The sequence below is a fragment of the Protopterus annectens genome, chromosome 5.part0 (genome assembly GCF_019279795.1).
Source record: "Protopterus annectens isolate FY-2018-M chromosome 5.part0, PAN1.0, whole genome shotgun sequence".
Taxonomy (NCBI): Eukaryota; Metazoa; Chordata; order Ceratodontiformes; family Protopteridae; genus Protopterus; species Protopterus annectens.
This window is the reverse complement of record NC_056735.1, coordinates 662,161,562-662,183,824: the sequence shown is the minus strand read 5'-3', so window position 1 is coordinate 662,183,824 and position 22,263 is coordinate 662,161,562. Positions and strand designations below refer to the sequence as shown.

Genomic DNA, 22,263 nt, shown 5'->3' with positions numbered 1-22,263 from the left:
TTGTTGGATGGTACTTACTGGAGGTGCAGCTGGGTACAGCAAGGACTAAAACTGGAGCTGAATTTGTCAACCAGAAGATTTGCTATATCTTCTTATTCTGTGTAGGTAGCTCCATTTACAATCAATTCTGCACACTGCTCCCTTTCACGGTTTGGACATAGCAAAAGAAAGCCTTGTGGTTGTCCTTTGCCTGGGAGGCTATCATTACTTCAAATTTAGCTTTAGTAAATGCAATTTGTCCTCTTAATTGTTTGTATAGATCAATGGGTGTAGCATTTCCTAATCTTGGGTATGACTTTTTCCTTTTGTTGTACAACCTGTTTATGTTTGAATTCCACCAGGGTGGCTAGTTTTTTGAGATAGTTCTGGACTTATTTCTGGTAGACACTGCTGTCTCTGTGCATTTATTGATAAGATTGCACATGGTTTCTGTGAACAATTCCACACAGACAGCTGTGTTCTCAGGGTTTGGGGGGAATGGCAATGGGTCATGAAATGTTGTCAGGTTATCACTTAATAGTAGGAAGTTTGCCTTAGAATAGTTCTTAAATGTTATATGTTTATCCAGGTTCACAAAATTGTTTTTTTATTTTTTTATTATGAAGAAGACAGCTTTGTAGTCTGAACTTACCAGAAAGGACACTACACTACACTAAGTGGGGTACATCATTCTCCCATGTTTGTGAGTATTGGATCAAGTATATTTGCACCCCTAGTGGATGTGTGGACTATCAGTTCCAAGGTGTTTGTGCTTTCAAAGTCCAGGAATCTCTGGACCTGTAATTATGAGGTCATGTAAGTATCTCAGTTTATAGTGGGGTACTTGAAGTCACCCATGAACATGGCATTATATTGAATGGTGAGAACTTCCAGTAAGTCTGAGTTATAAGATTCCTAGGTCATAGAGGGTAAAGTATAACTTGCAAGGATATGATATGGGACTTTGGAAATTTGGGCATGGAGAAGATCAAATGCATCATCCTGAGGTCAGTTTGCTGTTAATATAGATTAAAACAACTCCACCTTTGGGCCCTGCCTGAGCACTAACTGGCTTTAATGTGCAGAAGCCAATGTAGCCCTGGCTTTAAAACATTTATCAGTAATTGCACAGATGTCCACATTCTCCAAGGTGAGGACAGCCTGGATGGAGTCATGTTTCTTGTTTAGGCTTCTGTCATTGAGCAGTAACAGCTTTATATTCCCTTAGACTGGTTTTGCTATGCCAGAAAGTTGGTCAATTTTGGCATTCCTGAAAAAGGCAGTACGGGACTGACAAAGCTTTAGCCAATTTTCAAAAAATTAGAGGTGATAGATGCATAAATAACAGGACAATAATTTTAGGCTATAATGACAAGCATTAAATGACCTTTTTCTTACCTGCTCAATAAATCAGCAGACAAATATGGGCAGTGGTCATCTGGGGATAAATTGACAATCGTTAAGTAGTTTCAAAAGAATTGATGCAGCATTATGGTTTTAAAAAGATGTTGTTAGGTTTGTACTGTCCACTATTGATTAGCATCAGTGTTGAATTATAATAGGGATGAGTCAGGAGGTCACCTTTGGCTACTAGCTCCAGGGTGGCCCATGGGCAGCCAGCAAAATAATTTTATTTTAAAAATGTTTTGTTATATTCGTAATTTCTAACTCATTTGCTAGCTTATGTGCTGAACATAATAAGTGATCACTAAAGAATCACTTGAAGTTTAAAAATGTGCTAAATGACATAACGCCTCAAGTAATTATTTTTATATACTTGTGATGCCTGCCATTTGTGCATGTGCAGCATAGGCTGGTGAAGATATTCCACTTAAGTGCTTTATTTATTTATTCTTTTAAGGATAAGTAAAGACTAGATCAGAGGTTCCTTACAAAAAGAATACAAGATGCAACAAACTCACCTTACACAGTGCACCTTGAAGCTCTTTCCCACTACTCAGTCTCCTACAGATTGCTGAGGGGTGATCTACAACTGGCTTACAAGGCCTCCGCAAACCCCACACTTATGAATCTCCTGCATACTGTATTTGTAAGTCAAAAATTATGAGAAATACAGGGTCTAGGGACCTGAATTTTGTTTGTGACTTAAAAAGCCCATGCGAGAGAGACATATAGGTGTCCCATAGACTGCCCCCTATGGAACAGGCTTCCCATGCATGTGAAATTGAATTCATCTGTTACCCAATTTAAGTACAAGCTACACCAATGGGTTGGGGAATATATACAGAGGTAGCTTATAAATGACTAACAGACAGCTGTTGGATACTTCTCTTCCCATTTGTCATAGCCAAAGAAAATATGCTGTATTTCCAAGCAACCAATGAAAAAAGTGATTCCTGCTGCATATACTAAATGCCACTAGCATTTTAAGCAATATTTTTAATGCAATGTATGATATTTACCCATCTGCTTGCAAAACTGATACATAAAACTTCTAATTACTGTGTACTGCAGCAACCCACAAGCTAAGTTACAGTGTACAGATATATGACAAAGACCTACAAACTACAATTTGACTTTGTGTGACAAAGAAGTGAAGGGAACAGAGGGGATGAGGAAGTGATGGGTAGGTATGGTGTTAAACAAAGGAATGCAGAAGGTCAGATGGTAGTGGATTTTATGAAAAAGATGGACAAGAGGGAGGAGCATAGGGGGACATACAAGAGTGGAGGAAGATGCACACAGGTGGATTATATCTTATGTAGGAGGGCCAGTTTGAAGAAGATTGGAGACTGTAAAGTGGTGACCGGGGAAAGTGTAATTAGGCAGCATAGGATGGTGGTTTGTAAGATGACGTTGGAGATCAAGAAGAGGAGGAGGAGTGTGAGGGCAGCACCAAGGATCAAATGGTGGAAAATGAAAAAGGGTAATTGTGAGGTGGAGTTCAGGGAAGAGTTAAGACAGGCACTGGGTGGCAGTGAAGAGTTACCAAATAGCTGGGTAACTACAGCAGAGCTAGTAAGGGAGACAGCTAGAAAGGTGCTTGGTATCACATATGGACAGAGGAAGGATGACAAGGAGACATGGTGGTGGAATGAGGACGTACAGGAGAGTATACCAAGAAAGAGGTTGGCAAAGAAGAAGTGGGATTGTCAGAGAGATGAAGAAAGTAGACAGGAGTATAAGGAGATGAGGTGCATGGCAAAGAGAGGGGTGGCAAAGGCTAAGGATAAGGCATATGAAGAGTTGTATGAAAGGCTGGACACTAAGGAGGGAGAAAAGGACCTGTACCGATTGGCTAGACAGAGGGACGGAGCTAGGAAAGATGTGCAGCAGGTAAAGGTGATAAATGATAATGAGGGAAACATACTTACAAGCGAGGAGAGTGTGTTGAGCAGATGGAAAGAGTACTTTGAGGGGTTGATGAATGAGAGGGAGAGAAGGTTGGATGATGTGGAGATAGTGAATCATGAAGTGCAATGGATTAGCAAGGAGGAAGTAAGAATAGCTATGAAGAGGATGAAGAATGAAAAGGCTGTTGGGCCAGATGACATACCTGTGGAAGCATGAAGGTGTTTAGGTGAAATGACAGTGGAGTTTTTAACCAGATTGTTTAATGAAATTTTGGAAAGTGAAAGGATGCCTGCAAAATAGAGAAAAAGTGTTTTGGTACCAATTTTTAAGAATAAGGGTGATGTGCAGAGCTGTAGTATCTACAGAGGGATTAAATTGATCAGTCACAGCATGACATTATGGGAAAGAGTAGTGGAAGCTAGGTTAAGAAGGGATGTGATGATTAGTGATCAGCAGTATGGTTTCATGCCGGGAAAGAGCACTACAGATGCGATGTTTGCTCTGAGAGTTTTGATGGGGAAGTACAGAGAAGGTCAGAAGGAGCTACATTGTGTTTTTGTAGACTTAGAGAAAGCATATGACAGGGTGCCTAGAGAGGAGTTGTGGTATTGTATGAGGAAGTCGGGAGTGTCAGAGAAGTATGTAAGAGTAGTACAGGATATGTACGAGGGTAGTGTGACAGCCATGAGGTCTGCGGTGGGAGTGATGGATGTGTTTAAGGTGGTGGTGAGATTACATCAAGGATCAGCTGTGAGCCCTTTCTTATTTGAAATGGTGATGGACAGGTTGACAGACGAGATCAGACAGGAGTCCCTGTGGACTATGATGTTTGCAGACATTGTGATCTGTAGTAAGAGTAGGGAACAGGTGGAGGAGACGCTGGAGAGATGGAGATATGCTCTAGAGAGAAGAGCAGTGAAGGTCAGCAGGACTAAGACAGAATATATGTGTGTGAATGAGAGGGAGGATAGAGGAATTGTAAGGTTGCAGGGAGTAGAGATGGCGAAGGTGGATGAGTTTATATACTTGGGATCAATAGTTCAGAGTAATGGTGAGTGTGGAAGAGAGGTGAAGAAGAGAGTACAGGCAGGGAGAAGAAGAGTGTCGGGAGTGATTTGTAACAGACGAGTACCAGTAAGAGTGAAAGGGAAGGTCTACAAGAGGCTAGTAAGACCAGCTATGTTATATGGGTTGGAGACAGTGGCATTGACAAAAAGGCAGGAGTTAGAGCTGGATGTGGCAGATTTAAAGATGTTAAGATTTGCACTGGGTGTGACAAGGGTGGACAGGTATAGGAATACGTATATTAGAGGGTCAGTCCAGGTTGGAAGGTTTGGAGACAAAGCCAGAGAAGCAAGATTATGTTGGTTTGGACATGTGCTGAGGAGGGATGCTGAGTATATTGGGAAAAAGATGCTAAGGATGAAGCTACCAGGTAACAGGAAAAGAGGAAGGCCTAAGATAAGGTTTATGGATGTGGTGAGAGAGGACATGCAGGTGGTTGGTGTGACAGAGCAAGATGCAGAGGACAGGAAGAAATGGAAACGGATGATCCGCTATGGTGATCCCTAATGGGAACAGCCAAAAGAAGATGATGATGACAAAGAAGTTGATGAGAAGTTGCAACGTCTTAAAAACACTTTTGTTTAATTAATCTTATAAGAAGTATTTTGTAGAATTTTAAACTATTTTTTGGGAATAAATATGCAAGTTTTGAGCAATCTCTTTTGATGTTTTAGTTAAGTTTTGTTTTCTTATGAAGCTGTGAATGCAATTTTTAATTAAAGCTGTTGAACAGCGTATTTTTCAATTTAGCTATCAAAATGTTGTTATGAATTTAATTAATATAAGCTACCACTGTAATGTTTGTCATCCATTTTTGAATGATCTGAAAATGGTAAACCATTTATTACTGATCATTAGTTTTACAAGAGTCTGAAAGTTATACAGAAGAATGAATTACAGCATGCATACGTTTTACTTCCAAGATAATTAACTACTACATATAAGCTTTAACTTTTCCCATGCAATATATATAACAAAAATCAACAGCAGTACTTACTTGTATAATATTTTACTTCTGATTGGCATGAGTGCATCATAAATTATTAAAGAATCCGATATGCAATCCTCTGCTTCAGTCTGAACAGCTGTTATGGACAATCGAATCACATGACCCATCAGTGCAATAAGTTTAAAAAAGCATGTTCCACTTACAGATGTAACTGAAAGATTTAAAGGAAAATGATGTCCTGGATGGTCTGCATACATGTCATGTACACATTTTGAATCTGCAAATGTAATGACAAATATTCGCATTATTCATATGGCCCTCAAAATTGGTGAGAAGTTGACAGAGACAGAAAGAAGAAATGATACAATTACATGACATGGGGTAAGAAAATTTGTCACAACATTTAAGTAAGTTATTTAGTGAAATTATCAAATGTATACTAAAACATCTTTGTTTTATTTAAGGACTAAAAAGATACTGCAAAAAATTGAGACATAGTAAATGAAATATAACTTTGTATGAACATACATATATGTATTATAGCCATGTTAAAGACAACACTTCTTTAATCTACACTGTGGAAGATGACCAAATTGCTCAATAACAGTTAAGAAAGCTTACTTTTACTCATGTAGTTGCATAAATTCAGCTGAGCTGATCCCAGTGGGCACATGTAGCCTTTCAGTGATAATAAAATATAGATAATATACGTAACATGCAGTGTTACTCATTAAAATCATGAGTATATCATGACAGAATATGAATGTTTACAATAATGTATGGAACATAAAACAGGCAGTAACAGATGAAGCATTTATTATAAAGATTATATGCAATAAACTGGGGGCACCCAAGGAGGAATTTTATTCCTTTACCAGGGAATATAAAATATAGTGATTTATGGCATTTTATCAAAATATCACCTCATCAAATCACGTCATTCAATGTTTTGCCACTCAACCAAGAAGAGATTGAATGTTTTTACTACAGTTTCCTGTACTTAAATAAGACAGCCCTGGTGATACATCAGTATTGGTAAAAGAGGACATTTTGAAGGTTACAGTTTTTATGAGTCAAAGCTGTAACGAGTTTTTATGTTCCCAGACTATAAACTAATTTCAAATTATGAAAATATTTTGTAGAGAAAATGCAGCATCCTAACCAGCTCTCAACAAGTACAGGCATATTCTGAACTAAATGCATACAGTTATAAAATGTATTATATATTATATTATGTATTATATAATTATACAACGACCCCCCCCCCATTAATATTCCAAAACGTGCACGCTGATTGGTCAGAGTGCACATTGTAAATCAGACTTATACTAATGGAAAAAGGTCCGGTCGCCCGTACTTTTTCTATTAGTATAAGTCTTTTTTTTTGTTGTTGTTGGACAGCAAATGAGAACGGAAGAGCTCCGTTGCTGTTATCTCGCTATGTTAAATGAGTTTAACATAGCGAGATATCTTAAAAAAAAAAGCAACGGAGATCTTCCTTTCTCCATTGCTTTTTTTAAAGCTGTCTCTCCATGTTAAACTCATTTAACATAGCGAGACACGTTTTTAAAAGCAACGGAGATCTTCCTTTCTCCATTGCTTTTTTTAAAGCTGTCTCTCCATGTTAAACTCATTTAACATAGCGAGACATGTTTTTAAAAGCAACGGAGATCTTCCTTTCTCCATTGCTTTTTTTAAAGCTGTCTCGCTATGTTAAACTCATTTAACATAGCGAGACACGTTTTTAAAAGCAACAGAGATCTTCCTTTCTCTGTTGCTTCCACAAACAGTTCTGATGTACTGAGTAACCATACGTATGCGCAGTATATCAGAACTGCCACAGAATACTGGACAGCTGCGGAAGGGCAGCATGGAGGAATTATACAATGCCATTATTTAAGAAAAATATTTTTTTCTTAAATAATGTCATTGTATAAAAGCAATAACCCACTTCTGGGTGTGGGTAATGCTGGATTTACCCATGGTTGTTTTTGTTTGGCCACTCGGGCTTCGCCTTTGTGACCAAACCCACCTACTGTGGGTAAATCCAGCATTACCCACACCCAGGTGTGGGTTATTGCTTAATTATACAATACTAAAAGTCCTAATTAGAATAGTCTGGGATAAAAACAAAATAACTGTTGAAAAATGATAAATCATAGAAATTAAATTTTAATTGCTGGGTTTTGAACTTTCTATAATCCCCAAAACATACAACTGTTTTTTTTTTTTTCTTTTGAATTACCTTTTAGCCTAGTTTAGTTAAATGAGTTTGTCAGAGTCAAGGGGTATGCATGAAGAAGTTGTAAGCCTCATTAAAAACTAAATGTACAATGCTGCCATCCAAATTTTTAAAAAAAAAACAACCTAAGTGTAAATGATTTTCAAGACATTTTCCACAACAGAAATAAATAAATAAATTACATAACAGGTACAGAAATTGAAGACGTTTAACTTATTACTGGGAAGGAAACACAGTACGGATATATTTAAATAATTCCAGTATGTTTAGACAAAGTAGGTAAGACACCAATATTACTTCTCAAACTGGGCACTTGCATAAAAAAATACAGAGCAGCCCATATTTCTCTGTGCTGTGTTATGACAGTCATCCATCAGTGTGATGGAATGGGTTCATGCTAGGCTAACTGCCCTGAAGGCGCATTTTAAGCCTAGCCAATAATCTGGGGTCAGAATTCAACCCTTTTTATTGTGTTTATGAGGTGAAGTCCTTACACTTTATGCCAAACCCTCTACAAAGGACCAAGATACATGGTCCTCATTTTCAAATTTTTACTTTGTGTTTTCATGTAATTTCCTCCAAATATCATCATCCTTGCCTATGCCATTTGACCCGATTATCCTCTTGTTTTTAACACTGATATCAGTGGGGACAAAAGGAAGATAATGGCTAGGGATCAATCTGCTATCCAGTAGAATTATTTTTCTGCTAGCAGTTTTATTCCCCCACCCCCCCCCAAAGCAGCTGCTGAACGCATTGGTAAAACAAAACCTTTACTGTTAGCCTAATGGGACGTTTGTGTACCCACATATGCTGCAGTCTTCAACTCTACCACCACAGAACACTGACTGGCATGCTAAGAGCACAATCTCACCTTGTCCCCTGCCTTGTTGTTACCTCTCACCCTGTTGAAAGTGGTAGCACTTCAGGTGGACCAAACTGCCTCCATCCTTCATCACGGCTAAGCTGTTTTCTCTCACGCTTATCCTTTTAGCTGATTCTTTTAGTGCTTGCTCTCACTAGCTGAACTTAATGCCATTGTCTTGACTTTATTCCTCTGACCCATACAACCTGCTAAAATGTCAAAACTTTAATGAAGAATCCAGAGACTGAATTTGATCTGTTGTCAGTATTCTATCCATAGAGAAAACATACCGTCAGTCTTTATACATTTTTGCAAGTCCCCCATCCCACTCCACCTATTTAATAATTCTCAGTCCAAAGTTGAATAACTTTGGAGGAAAGGGCAGTACTAAAATTGATAGGAATATGATTCTGCATTCAACTTCAAGGTTATGCAATGATGGAGTGAAAAAAAATGAAGCAATACTTCGGTGGGGGGCACAATCACACCTTTCCCATCTTGAATATGTATGACTCCCCTTCCCCCCTTAAATAATATTACCTGGTCAAGGTTTAATATTTGAAATTGCCTATAGGTGCTATATTTCCTGCTACTTTCTTCCTTAAAATCAATTCACAATTGTGATATTTTTTAAAAGTTGCTGATTTTTGTCAGATATGACATCTGTTTTATCAAGATTCTGGTTTTCAAGGCTGTTGTCATTGTACATTTGTAATTAACCTTTCAAATATTTGGCTCTGTCTCATATTTTTATCCACTCTGCAAGTGATATTATTTCACAATGGTTTACCTTTATAACCGCGATTTGCAGAAGGGCGAGTGCTCATATGAGCGACTCTAATCCATGAAACTAACAATGTCGACACACCTACATTTCGAAAAACAGCAAATAGAACAGCAGATTCACTGTTTTTCAAACATGAAAGTCGAATAAAAAAAACTAAGTGTAAAGCAGGGGGGCAAGCTCACCTGCACCTCCCACACCCCCTACTTTATTATTCTAACTACAAGATCGCACTACAGTGGGGAAAGGAACCATTTCCTGATCCCCACTATAGTGCAATCCACCCCTGAATGTCCATTCGCTCATTGCACATTCGCACTTTTTTACGTTTGACGTTTGTATATCCTGCACACTGCCTTTCGGGTATGTGCAGTTTGCCCTTCTGCAAATCACGTTTATAAAGGTAAACCTTTCACAATAGCACATGTCCTGACTTGTTTTATTCTTTAATTAACTGTCATTCCTAGGAAAGTCAAAATAGTACAGGAGCAGCAGTACAATGATGACATGACATGAGTACAAAATTAAAAAAGGAACAGAATGCAACCATTTAGCAAAAGGGGAGAAAATAAATAGCAAATGTATTTAATTAAAAAAACAGATATAGAAGCCTACAACTTCAGTCTAGCCAGTGTTAGAATTCACAAAACTAATGATTTAAAATTGGATAGGGTATAGTGGGTTCCTATTATTTCCTCGAGGAGGGGTTCTATCAAATGCCTCTTCATTGAACTTGAAAACATTGAATGTCCACATGGAAAGAAATTGGTTGGCCATCCTTGTCAGTATGCCATTTTCCCCGATGTAGTGTGATCTCGGAGTTGGTATATTTAATTAGGGGGGTATGGGGGGCACAACCCCCCCCCCCACACTTTGTAGTGTTTGTGGTTATTTGTTGGTGTTTGCAGGGAAAGCGATTTCTTTCCAAGGGAAAGAAATCGGTTATGTAGAGGTTCGATATTTTGAAAGTTCGTGGTTTTAGGGTTGATGAAGAGGCCCGGGTATAGCAATAAATAATGGAAAAATGCATAAATGAGACAAGAAACCTAAATCAAATCTGCAAAAAAAAAAAAAAAAAAAAAAAGAAATTTTACACATTTAAATCGCAGTAAATATTTACTACAGATAATGTATCAGAAGTGTAGCTAAGCTCTTTAAACAAATATATATGTTGTGTGATTCTGTTTATAAGTAATAGGTTGTATGGTGACATTTGCATGTCCACAAACCAAAATAATGGATTAAGAAATTAATAGATAATAAACTTGGAATATAGCATACATACAAAAATATTGAGCTATTTACCTGTTTTGCTTTAAACATGTAATGTAAGAGAACAACTCAGAGTGAGCAACTTGCTTTGAGAAAGACAGCACCATGGGAAAGCGTACACCAGACATGAAATACTCTGGAAATATCCAGTTGCAAATAAATATTTTTTTCACAATTCATCTATTTAGAAACCCTAATGAGCAATGAGAATTTAAGAAAATGATACAACACTAAAATGTAATAGAACAGACCATAAGTCAATGCTAAAAATGCTTCAAGGAGATACATTTAGAACATGCTACATTAACAAGTGTTCAGGTAAGAGTTTTGGCATTCTTGAAAGCTGCAGGCACTGCAGTATAAAGATAAATAATCAAAGAAAACGGGAAAGCTTACTACTAACTTTCTTAAAAAAGTAACCCAAAATAGCAAAGAAGGTAAAATAAAAAATATATATTGTAATTAATACCAAAACTGTAAACTGTGACTGATAATTCAACAAATATAACAGATCATGACAGCCACCTCCACAAATAATTCAAAATTCAATTGCAGTCTCAAAGGATAAGTATTTTTCCATTGAGACATTCTCTCTTAGCCCTTATAACACTCATTAGGAATCTTAAAGCAACTGCCATGCTTCTCAAAGTACATACTTTCCACAAAACTTACAACGTCTCCCAATAAGTGTTATTAAGCATCCAAATAGAATAAACAGACATACTCCGTGATTCATTAACAACCATCTACATTTCACACTAAGCCTGCAGAATTTAAGCATGTTAGTATCATGAGCAGCAGCGGTAATTGAATATGCACACTGCTCATTGAACCTACACATTTGGAAGCACCTTTTTGTGGCCAGTAATAGCGTTTACAGCCATGGAAAGGCGCTTGCAAGCATGAACACAAACTGCAAAGAAAACAGTTTGTCTCTATTCAAACCTGAGCAAACCTGAGCACATGCTGTAGCCCTGAAATATTAAGGGCAAGTACAGTGAAAGAATTCTGAAGGGGGGGAGTGTAGTGGGGGAATTGTACGCAAATAATAATGGTTTACCCTGCATAATTAAATAATAAGGGGAAATGGGGAAAGTGTACTCATGCAACTGCAGGTGAATGTGCTGAAGGATGTGATAGAGTTATAAAGCTTCAATGTAACAAAGAGGAGTTAAAATGTAATATACATGTTAATAAAATGCTGAGTTGAGATAACAGTTAGCAAGGACAGAAGATACATTATGGGATGAATGCATGGACTGCATTTATTGCATACAAGATGTATATATCGCTAATTTATGTATGCAAGCTGACACCACTGCTGCATTTTCCACCTCTGTATGTATGCACAAGAACAAATAAACCTTACAGCTATCATGTCATACACATCAGAAAGGGACATGGTTTTGCAAATAACTGTTATTACCACGCATATAGAAAGGGTTTTATCACCTAAAAATTGATAACAGTCATGCAAGTGTTATATTGTAATGTACATGCTAAATGGTAATATTATAACACACAACATACATAAGTGACAAATGACAACACAGATCAGATGACATTTTGTGATTTCAAGTTTTCCATTGGTAATTTGAAAACATCCCAGACATTATTATACTGGGTATGCTCACATGGACTTATAGGGAACAGTAACATAACAGCAATTCAACAGCACTAACACAGAAGTGTCATAACAGAGGATCAATCACTGTTTCTGATAGTCTGGCAGCATGCCATATAGGAAGGTATATTTATGGAAGCCCTCATCTGCCATTTTGCTGTATACTGTGACAAAAACAATTTCAGTTATAAGGAAATGTCTGAACAAAGACATGTAATACAGAGTGTAATTATTTTAAAAATAGGTAATGCCTGTGAGCAATGAATGACATAATAAATATTTGAGCCATGTCATTTTCGAATACGTGCTAGGACAGATATCAGAACAATGCAAACCAATCATGTATACTACAGAAATATACATATTGGTTATGTCACGAAGAACACCCTTGTAGGGCTTACAGCACGTTCTTACCATAGGGGTATGGATGCTCTACCTTGTAAGACAAGGCCTGAAAAAGACAGCCCTCTGTGCCATAACTATTGTATGTGTGTAAGCCACTGCTGTCTGATGCAGTTATCTGACAGACAGATGTTACCAGATTCAATCCACAGCAGATATCAATGGAGGCTGTCACAAATATCTGAAATCAATATTTGCAGTATGAAAGGAGTTACAAATATAATATGAACAACTGCATTTAGTCAGAATGCTGAAAAGGTGCTGCACGTGTTTCTGTCCCCACAACAGTAAGCAGTATAATATCATTGCTTCTTTGACAAGGAACTGTTTCCTTTGTGAAGTAGAATTGAACCACAGTCTATCTGAGTAGATATAATATATATGACAGTAATCAATGCACGTTAAACAGGAGCACTCACAGCATGACATGCCCTGAATAACCACTTTACTGCCATACAATCACAACCTGTAATGATGTCATAAAAATGGAAAAGAATAACTAGCTAAAATGGTGTTTGTGTAATGTCATTACACTCATATAGTGTTGTCCTTTCAGGAACTGAATAGCAAGCGATGCAACTCTACTGACTAATGACATGTGGATGAACTACAGACACTACACCTATGCTAACTTATTACATCATATGTATGTGTCATAAACAATCTCTTTGGGATAAAAGGGATGGTGGAGGCCTCTTCCATTGTAAATGGACACATTATAACTGTGGTGGATGCCATTCATGCATTACAGTATAAGGCCACACAATGCTAACAGTTACAGAATGTGGATGTTGCTCAAGTGTTCAAAATTGAAAGTCCCTCAATATAGATGTTTAACACATGAGCACTGATTACAGAAAATACATATTGTAGAGAATGAATGTGCCATGGTAGAAATGTCACTACAATTGTGAGATATGTCACTATGTCAAAGCCTTACACCATGTGATTGGTGAAAGAGATGTGATGCCTATAATTGTTGTGCAAAAGCAATGACATGCAGAATGTTGTCTCATTCCCTTGTGACAGAGAATAACACTTACTACATATGTTATGTAAGGAAAATGTAATCACATGTCATCATTACTCTGAATAAAAGAATTGCTATGCAGAAATTATAACTATTTGTAAGAGGAATCAACATCTACAGGTGTATACATCCCATGTGTTAGACAACAGTGTTAGCAACAAGTACAGTCGCAATAAGACTGACACAATGTAGTCTGAGCAGTAATGGCTGGATTTGAACTAGCTACTTAAGATCACAAGCTGCAGATTAGTGCTTGAATCGCAAGTGCCACAAACAATGTTATAGTACAACTGTGACAATGCACAGCTGAATGCATGATATCACCACTGTTAATTATCTGGATGTTTATGCTAAAAAGTGGTCAAAGAGCACACTAACACTGCACAGCTACACATCATATATGCATTTGAAGAGAAGTCTACACAATATGAGGGTGAAAGACACACTTACATCTGGCCTCAAATATCCTACATATGCAGCTGCAAAATATACAAAGCACAGCACCAAAGTCAGGCACACAGAATAATTTGCTCTACAGCTGTGAGATACTGCAGTTATGGTAGCATTATGGCATCATTGTATGGCCAAAAATTTATTTTCCATGGGGATGCTAGAATTTGCTGGTCTAACATTGTGCCACTGTAAATCCATCTCATAAGTGGAAGTGTACATAAAGGTGGTTATGAGGTGGTCAGTAGTATATGACAGTAATCACAGTTACACTATTTAAGCAGGGATGGACTTGAACCACCTACTTATCTAGTTACATGATATATTCAGCACATTAGCAGCAGCCAACACCATAGGGGAATAGTGAATACAAGTAGGGTATACAGCATCTGTGAAGGGATGACAGCTGTGCATTGCCAAGGAGATGTGTCTGCTAAAATGACTTTTACAGCCATCTGGGATTGTAAAAGTTGCCACTGCAAATATGTGTAAACCAATCCTGAATTCATTTACAGTCTCACAAACACACATTTGTAGAAGTTAATCACTACTGTATTCAAACCTCCTACCTATCTATTTACACATTCTAGAGAATAGAGTAAGAAACACAAGCACCACAGGAGAAGTCAGACATTGAAAGTGCAAGAGCACACTTTAGAAAGAATGAACTTATCACTGTGAAATAAAATATGTTGGTAGGGTAGCAATATGGCAGATAAATCCTAATAAACTGAAGGAATTAACCTTCCTATGCACTCTGGTGCCTCAATCTCAGTTATAAATCACCCTGCATATGTGGGCGTTAAAAATCAGTTACTTGATTTCTCTTGTTATTCAATTAAATAACAATTAATTCAAGGTGCTTAGCGATGTCAGCACCAAACATTAAGCTTTAATAGTGAAATAACAGAGCTTCATTTGAACATTTGTATCCCTTGTCAAGACAGTATATGCAGGCGGTGACAGTATGCCTCACTTAAACACTCGTGCTAGATATAAAACGATATACCCAGATAGTTTGCGTTATCAGTATCAGTCAATGTACGCAAAAGGTAGTGTAAAACTAACTACCTATAACTGCCCATACCTTAGTTGAATCCAACTCACTGCATATTTAAAGTTTACGATGGTAGCATCACAGGATCTCGTACCGTATCTGGATGTATACATAGAGAAGATATTAAATGGTTATATTAATACAGGAGTTTATAGGAAAACCTGCTACAGAAGCTCATACTTGCACAGGTCAAGCATGCATCCTGGCCATGTTTTTAAAAACGTGGTTAAAGGGCAAGCCATGCATTTATCAAGGTTAAATTCTACACAGGAAGGATATAAACAAGGAATAGAGGAATTAAAACAACAGTTTACAGCTAGATCATATAAATTACAAGAAATAGATGAAGGTCTAACTGATATGGAAACATTAAGAGAAGGACGGGCATACCCATATTTTGCTGACCAAAGCATGAGTAATAAGTCACTTATTGAAGCAAGTAATAATTATGCACAGGATAGTAGGCCTACAGCAACTATTTACTACACACAGGATGTTAATAATATCAAAAAAGCCTATACGAAATACTGGGATCTACTACAAGTTGATCCAGTAATTTCAGGAATAGTAAGGAGTGCACCTAAGTTTACTTATAAGAATAAATTGAATTTGTATAGGATGTTATGTGGCCCTAATAGAGTTGATCCCATTCCATCAAATGGTGATTTAGATGCTAGGACTAGACCATGTGGTAAGTGTAACTTTTGTTACACCATAAATCAATCAGCTAATTTTATACATCCTATTACACAACGCACATTTAAATTCCATTGCAACGCCAACTGTGAAACCACACATATAGTATACTTGGCAACAACCTCATTGGTGAGATCTGATCATAAACTAATCTCACTGGAAATCCACATCCCGCCCCCACCCCAAACAAAAAAGACCATAGTGAAGAACTTCTCTAAAGCAAACTTCACACTACTCAAGACTGGTGTGGTATCCTTCAAGGCCCCTGAGTCAGAGGAAACCACAACCCAAGCTGCGGAAGCCCTTACAAATGCCTTCTATGAACACCTCCAGGACTGCATGGATCAGGCAATCCCAAATAAAACCAAGACTCTTTCCACAAAGGGCAAACGTCCAGTCTGGTGGACCCCAGCCATTAACAAACTTTACAATAAGAGGAGAAAGCTATTACATGATAGAACAAAATCCATAAAAGGGAAGTCACCCTGATCATTATTAGTAAAAAATATGAGCACTCATAAAATCAACTAAGGCCAATTTTGAGAGAAAAATTGCCATGGATTCAAAGGACAATCATAAGGCCTTTTTCAGCTATGTTAGGAACCTGGGTGGAAACTCACAGATATGCTCAGAATTAGTCCAAAATGATACAAAAATCACTGAACCCACAGACATTGCCAACATACTGGCAGACAGGTTCAGTGCAAACTTCACCCCTCTCCCCTAAAGGAGAGATAACTATCCCAGCCGAGTGTAGCCTCCCGGACATCTCAAATGCGCAGGTGAAAGCTGCTCTCTCTAAAGCTAAAAACACAGCATCAATGGGACCGGATGGTGTCCCCGGCTGTGTGCTACACGAGCTAAATGAGGAATTAAACCCGCACATAAGGCAGCTGTTTAATCTCAGCCTTACCACAGGATACGTGCCCAAGGAGTGGCGTGACGGCAACTGTGGTCCCACTCCACAAAGGTGGCGCCTCACGGACCCTGGTAATTACCGCCCCATAAGCAACAAGTCTAGTCTGCAAAGCTATGGAGAGGATCATAATGGAGCTCATAAACAAAGATATAGGGGACTTGCAGACATTGGACCCGACCCAGTTTGGCTTTGTCAAGGGAAGATCATGCCTTTTGAACTTGGTCGACTTCTTGAAATAGTCACCAAGGCCATTGATGAGGAAAGGCAGTCCATACAGCCTACCTTGACCTTGCAAAGGCTTTCGACACAATACCCCACTCGGGTATTGTAGAAAAACTTACCAGCTTAAATGTAAACCCATATGTCACAAGATGGGTTGCAAACTGGCTTAAGGACAGAACCCACAGGGTTAGAGTTGCTGGCGCTGTGTCAGACTCCAAGCCGGTCACAAGTGGTGTCCCACAGGGCTCGGTCCTTGCCCCCTATTGTTTGGCATCTACTTCTCAGAAGTACAGGCCAACATGGGAGGACTTTGGCTGACAAAGTTTGCAGATGACTGCAAACTGGGCGCCATAGTGGAAAGTGCATCGGACACTGATATCCTTCAGAAGGGACTCGCGGAAACAGATAGCTGGTGCCAGAGCCATGGCCTGAAGTTAAACGCCAAAAAATGTATAGTCATACCCTTAGGGAAAAACAAGGTAACCCCAAGCTACCATATAGGTGGCAATCCACTAAGCACAGAAGAGGTTATCAGGGACCTGGGGACCCAGGTTGACAGTGGCCTTTCTTTTGACACTCACATTGCTAAAGTGGTTAGAAAGACCTTCTACATTGCCCACCTGATCATGAAGGGATTCACATCCAGATCTAGTGAGGTCATTGTTCCCCTGTACTCTTCACTTATCAGACCAATGATCGAGTACAATGCCCCATTCGGGATGTATCTCACCCGACATCTGCAGCAATTGGAGAGACCCCAAAAGTTCCTCACCAAAAGGATAAAGGGACTCCAAAATCTGTCATATGCTGCCAGATTGAAGAAACTCCAGCTCTATTCAGTCGCATACCGTCTGCTCAGAGGTGACATGTGCCTGACATACAAGGCCATGTCCAACCCGGAATTAATGGACATGCTCCACCTCAAAAATCCAAATCCACCAAAACCACTAGAGCAAGCGACTTAAACCTTAGCACGGATATAAATAGGGCGTGCTGGAGGGATAGATTTATCACTCAGAGACTCCCTATGCTGTGGAATAAAATCCCGGTCCATGTGAGGCAGAGCACCTCGCTGACTCTGTTCAAGAGAAATCTAGACCTGTGGATGGGAGATCGTAGGTTTACCCCGGGAATCATCTCTGGGTCACTGCTGGACAGAGGCACAACAAACTAATGGGCACAGTATTTTTTCATATAAGGGGTGGCGTAAGCCACAATAATTTGGGCTAGGCTTATAAATGCCTTAGGGCAGATAGCCTAGTATAAACCTATGAACCTATGAACATGCCAGCTATGCTCAGCTTTTTATGTGGGCAAAACAGACAGGCGATTGAGAGAGAGGGTCAGAGAACATTATTATAATATCAGAATAGGATCCGATAAAAATGCACTATCTAAACATGTAATGAATACTACCAAACAACATAACTTCAGTTTTATGGTCATGCAAGTTAATGTTCCCACTATTAGAAGAGGGCGCATACGTAACACTACTGAACAACATGAAAGCAATTGGATTATTCGTTTGAGAGCACACTTAGAACCAGGGCTTAATGATAGAATTCCTATCAAACCCATGCTTAAAGCCAGGAAGTTAAAAGTTAACAAAAATTAACAAATGGTAGTAATATAATTAACAATAAATTGATATTACTAATCATAATACTGTTTTAAATCATGTATATGACTAAATGACCATATAATATTAATAACTACTGTTTTTTAAGTAGTACTCATGCAATTATAGATGTTGTTTTTTAGTGTTTTTTTCTCTTGTATATGCAATGTTAGATAGTTGAGTTAGAATATAAATTATATGATAATGTGAGTTTTAATAATTATGGACATTTGATTAATTTTTATATATATGTAGATATTCATTTTTATATATATGTAGAAATTATCATTTGATGACATTCTTAATATCTATAGAGAGTTTATTTATATTATCATAAGGATTATTATTTGTTGTTTAGATATTTCCATATATTATGGATTATGATATTCCTAGCAATTACATGCACTTAGCCTGCATATTTGATGGAATGCATATGAATATGCTCACCTATATGGAAATATATATGTTTTTAAGTGTTTATTTGATGTCTTAGTACGTGCATGCATGCATAGGAGGTAGTGCATGCATAGTATATGCGTGTATATATATTTAAGTATAAATGTATGTGTGTGTGGATTTATGCTATGCCTCTACTATGATATAGCATGGGCATATTTGGTTTTACTATCCATAGTACATTTGGTTCTTCTTATATGTACTTTTTATACACCTACATACACATGCATTTTTCATATACACTTTAATATGTATCTTATTATACTATTTATATATTACATATACATACATTTTTCTTACACGTTCTAACATGTATTTCATTTTATTATACCAAACATACATTATTCAGATATACACAAACAGATATTATTAGCATTATTATTCATAGTATACATGTTTTACTTTATTTGTACCTTTTATATATCCATATATAGATATACCTTTCATATATATGATTTATTTATACAAATATTACTTGGATATATATATTTATGCATATATACGTTTTACATATACACATCAGTGTATATTTTGTTATATTTTTAAATTGTACATACATTCCCTAGATATGCACTCATGCATTTGTTTTTACATTTTAGCATGTGCATATACCTTAGACATCATTTGAATTTTGTTTTCATTAATTTACTTTATTTTATTCTAATTTATTTTATATTCTAGTACACACACATTTATTACAGCATCTAATTTATTATATAACGCCTTGTAGAGCATCATATTTATTTTTTATGTATTAGTTATAATAAGTATTCATGGTGCTATTTGTAATATTAACATGGTTTTTACACACATACTATTTTATATATTATTCTTCAGAGCTGCATTATATAGATATCATGATGTACCTTTAAGATACCTGTATTTTAGTAATTATAGTAATTACAGGATATTGAGGGAAGTGATGTCATTAATTATAAAAGTATTTAAGATGCAGTTTTAAATGAATATGTAATGTTTAATGGCCTGATGAAGCCTTCGGGTGAAAGCGCTTGCCGTTTTGTTAAATAAAAGCTTTTCTACACTATATTGCATTGATGTTGGGTCGATCCTTCTATTCATGAAGATATAGCTTCTAAGTGAAGTATTTTCGCTAAGTGAAGTATTTTTGCTATTTGCGTGTATTTAAGAGAGCAGTTCTGGCTGCTCTTACATCGAGAGAGTGGATTTATTGACTCAAATGAACAGAAAGATTTTGTAGGGAAACCTACTTTGTATGCTTGTCCTTTTGCTTATCTACAGAAGCGCAGTTTTGCCTGCATCCATACCGAAAGACTGGATTTACTGATTTAAATGAACAGAAAGATTCCGCAGGGATACCTGTTTTACACGCTTGTTCTTTTGCTTGTCTACAGAAGCGCACCATAGAAGCGCATACGAGAACCAAGCTACCTGAGTGAATTTTGACCACATTGGATTCAACTAAGGTATGGGCAGTTATAGGTAGTTAGTTTTACACTACCTTTTGCGTACATTGACTGATACTGAGAACGCAAACTATCTGGGTATATCGTTTTATATCTAGCACGAGTGTTTAAGTGAGGCATACTGTCACCGCCTGCATATACTGTCTTGACAAGGGATACAAATGTTCAAATGAAGCTCTGTTATTTCACTATTAAAGCTTAATGTTTGGTGCTGACATCACTAAGCACCTTGAATTAATTGTTATTTAATTGAATAACAAGAGAAATCAAGTAACTGATTTTTAACGCCCACATATGCAGGGTGATTTATAACTGAGATTGAGGCACCAGAGTGCATAGGAAGGTTAATTCCTTCAGTTTATTAGGATTTATCTGCCATATTGCTACCCTACCAACATATTTTATTTCACTTCTAGTATATACAGGGTACGCATTTCAAGCAGCCAAAATATCTTCACTACTGTTTATTGAACTTATCACTGTGTTGCAGACAAAATGTGGTTGTGAAAGGTGGGATAAAAGGATGGTGGATTTCTCTAGCAGTTCAAAATGTTTATCCAGTGTAGAAGTTGATTGAGCACAACTGTGTTGGACGACATGCTCACCTGACTCTAAACACCACCATCCACATGCACAAACACACACACACACACACACACACACACACACACACACACACACACACACACAACGTCTCTATATTGAACCTTCAGCATACAGCCTATTTACTCATTCTAGAGAACATGATATTAGTCGCAAGTGCCACAGGAAAAGTTAGACTCTTAAGGGGAGAAAGCACACTTCTGCCAGGATGACCTCATCAGAGTTTTCAGAGAGGATGTTTCTGTAAAAAGTGGGTTAAAGGAGCTGTGTGCCAAATTAATTGTATTCTCCTCATAGAAAGTGGATACAGCAACAAGTTTTGTGCACACACACACACACACACACACACACACACACACACACACACACACACACACACATACACACACACACACACACCCACACACACACACAATTTTCACACATTGAGCATTGAACCTCCTACACATCTACTTAATCTAGATAATGCAGAATTAGTCACAAGAGCCAGAGGAAACTGACTCTTAAGGGAAGGGAGTGCACTTTTGACTGGACAGCATTATCAATGTATTGCAGAGAGGGTGTTTCTGTAAAAAGTGGGATAAGAGATATGTGTTCAAAGTTAGATATATTCCTCACACAAGAAATGGATAGAGCAACTAACATTACACAGACACAGCTAAATTTCTAATATTTGTGATCAAACCTCCTCCCTATCTAGTTATACAACCTATAGTGCACAATACTAGTTTTAAGTACCACAAGAGAAGCATAACTTGTAAGGGCCAGAATGCACTTTTGTCAGGATGACCTCCCCAATGTGTTGAGGAGAGGATGTTTCTTTAAAAAGTGGGATAAGGGAGCTGTGTGAAACGTCAAATGCATTCTCTGTAGAGGAAGTGGATACAACACTAAGAGTTAAACACGCACAAGTTTTCTATGTTGGCACAAGTTTTCTATGCTGGGCATAGAACCTCTTATCTCTTTAGTTACACAAGCTAGAGACCACAATATTAATCATATGTGCAACAGGAGAAGTCTGAATCTTAAGGAGAGAGAGAGAGAGAGAGAGAGAGAGAAAACAGTTTTGTCAAGATGACTCATCGATGTGTTTCAGAGAGGATGTTCCTGTAAAAGTGGGATAAGGGAGCTGTGTGCAAAGTTAACTGTATTCTTCATACAGGAAGTAGATACAGTGACTAGCATTACACAGACAAGTTACTAATGTCATGGATAGAATCTCTTACCTCTTTAATTACACAATCCAAAGAGCACAGCTTTAGTCATAAGC

General features: G+C 37.6%; 1 protein-coding gene across 1 annotated transcript in view; it reads right to left on the bottom strand.

The window, feature by feature from the left end:
• TMPRSS7 (transmembrane serine protease 7) overlaps window positions 1–22,263 on the bottom strand; it is a 616,461-nt gene that overhangs the window by 322,661 nt on the left and 271,537 nt on the right. The window contains exon 7 of the mRNA XM_044072510.1: window positions 5,357–5,585. Within this exon, the coding sequence (XP_043928445.1) occupies window positions 5,357–5,585 (229 nt within the window). The remainder of the gene's footprint in view (window positions 1–5,356; window positions 5,586–22,263) is intronic.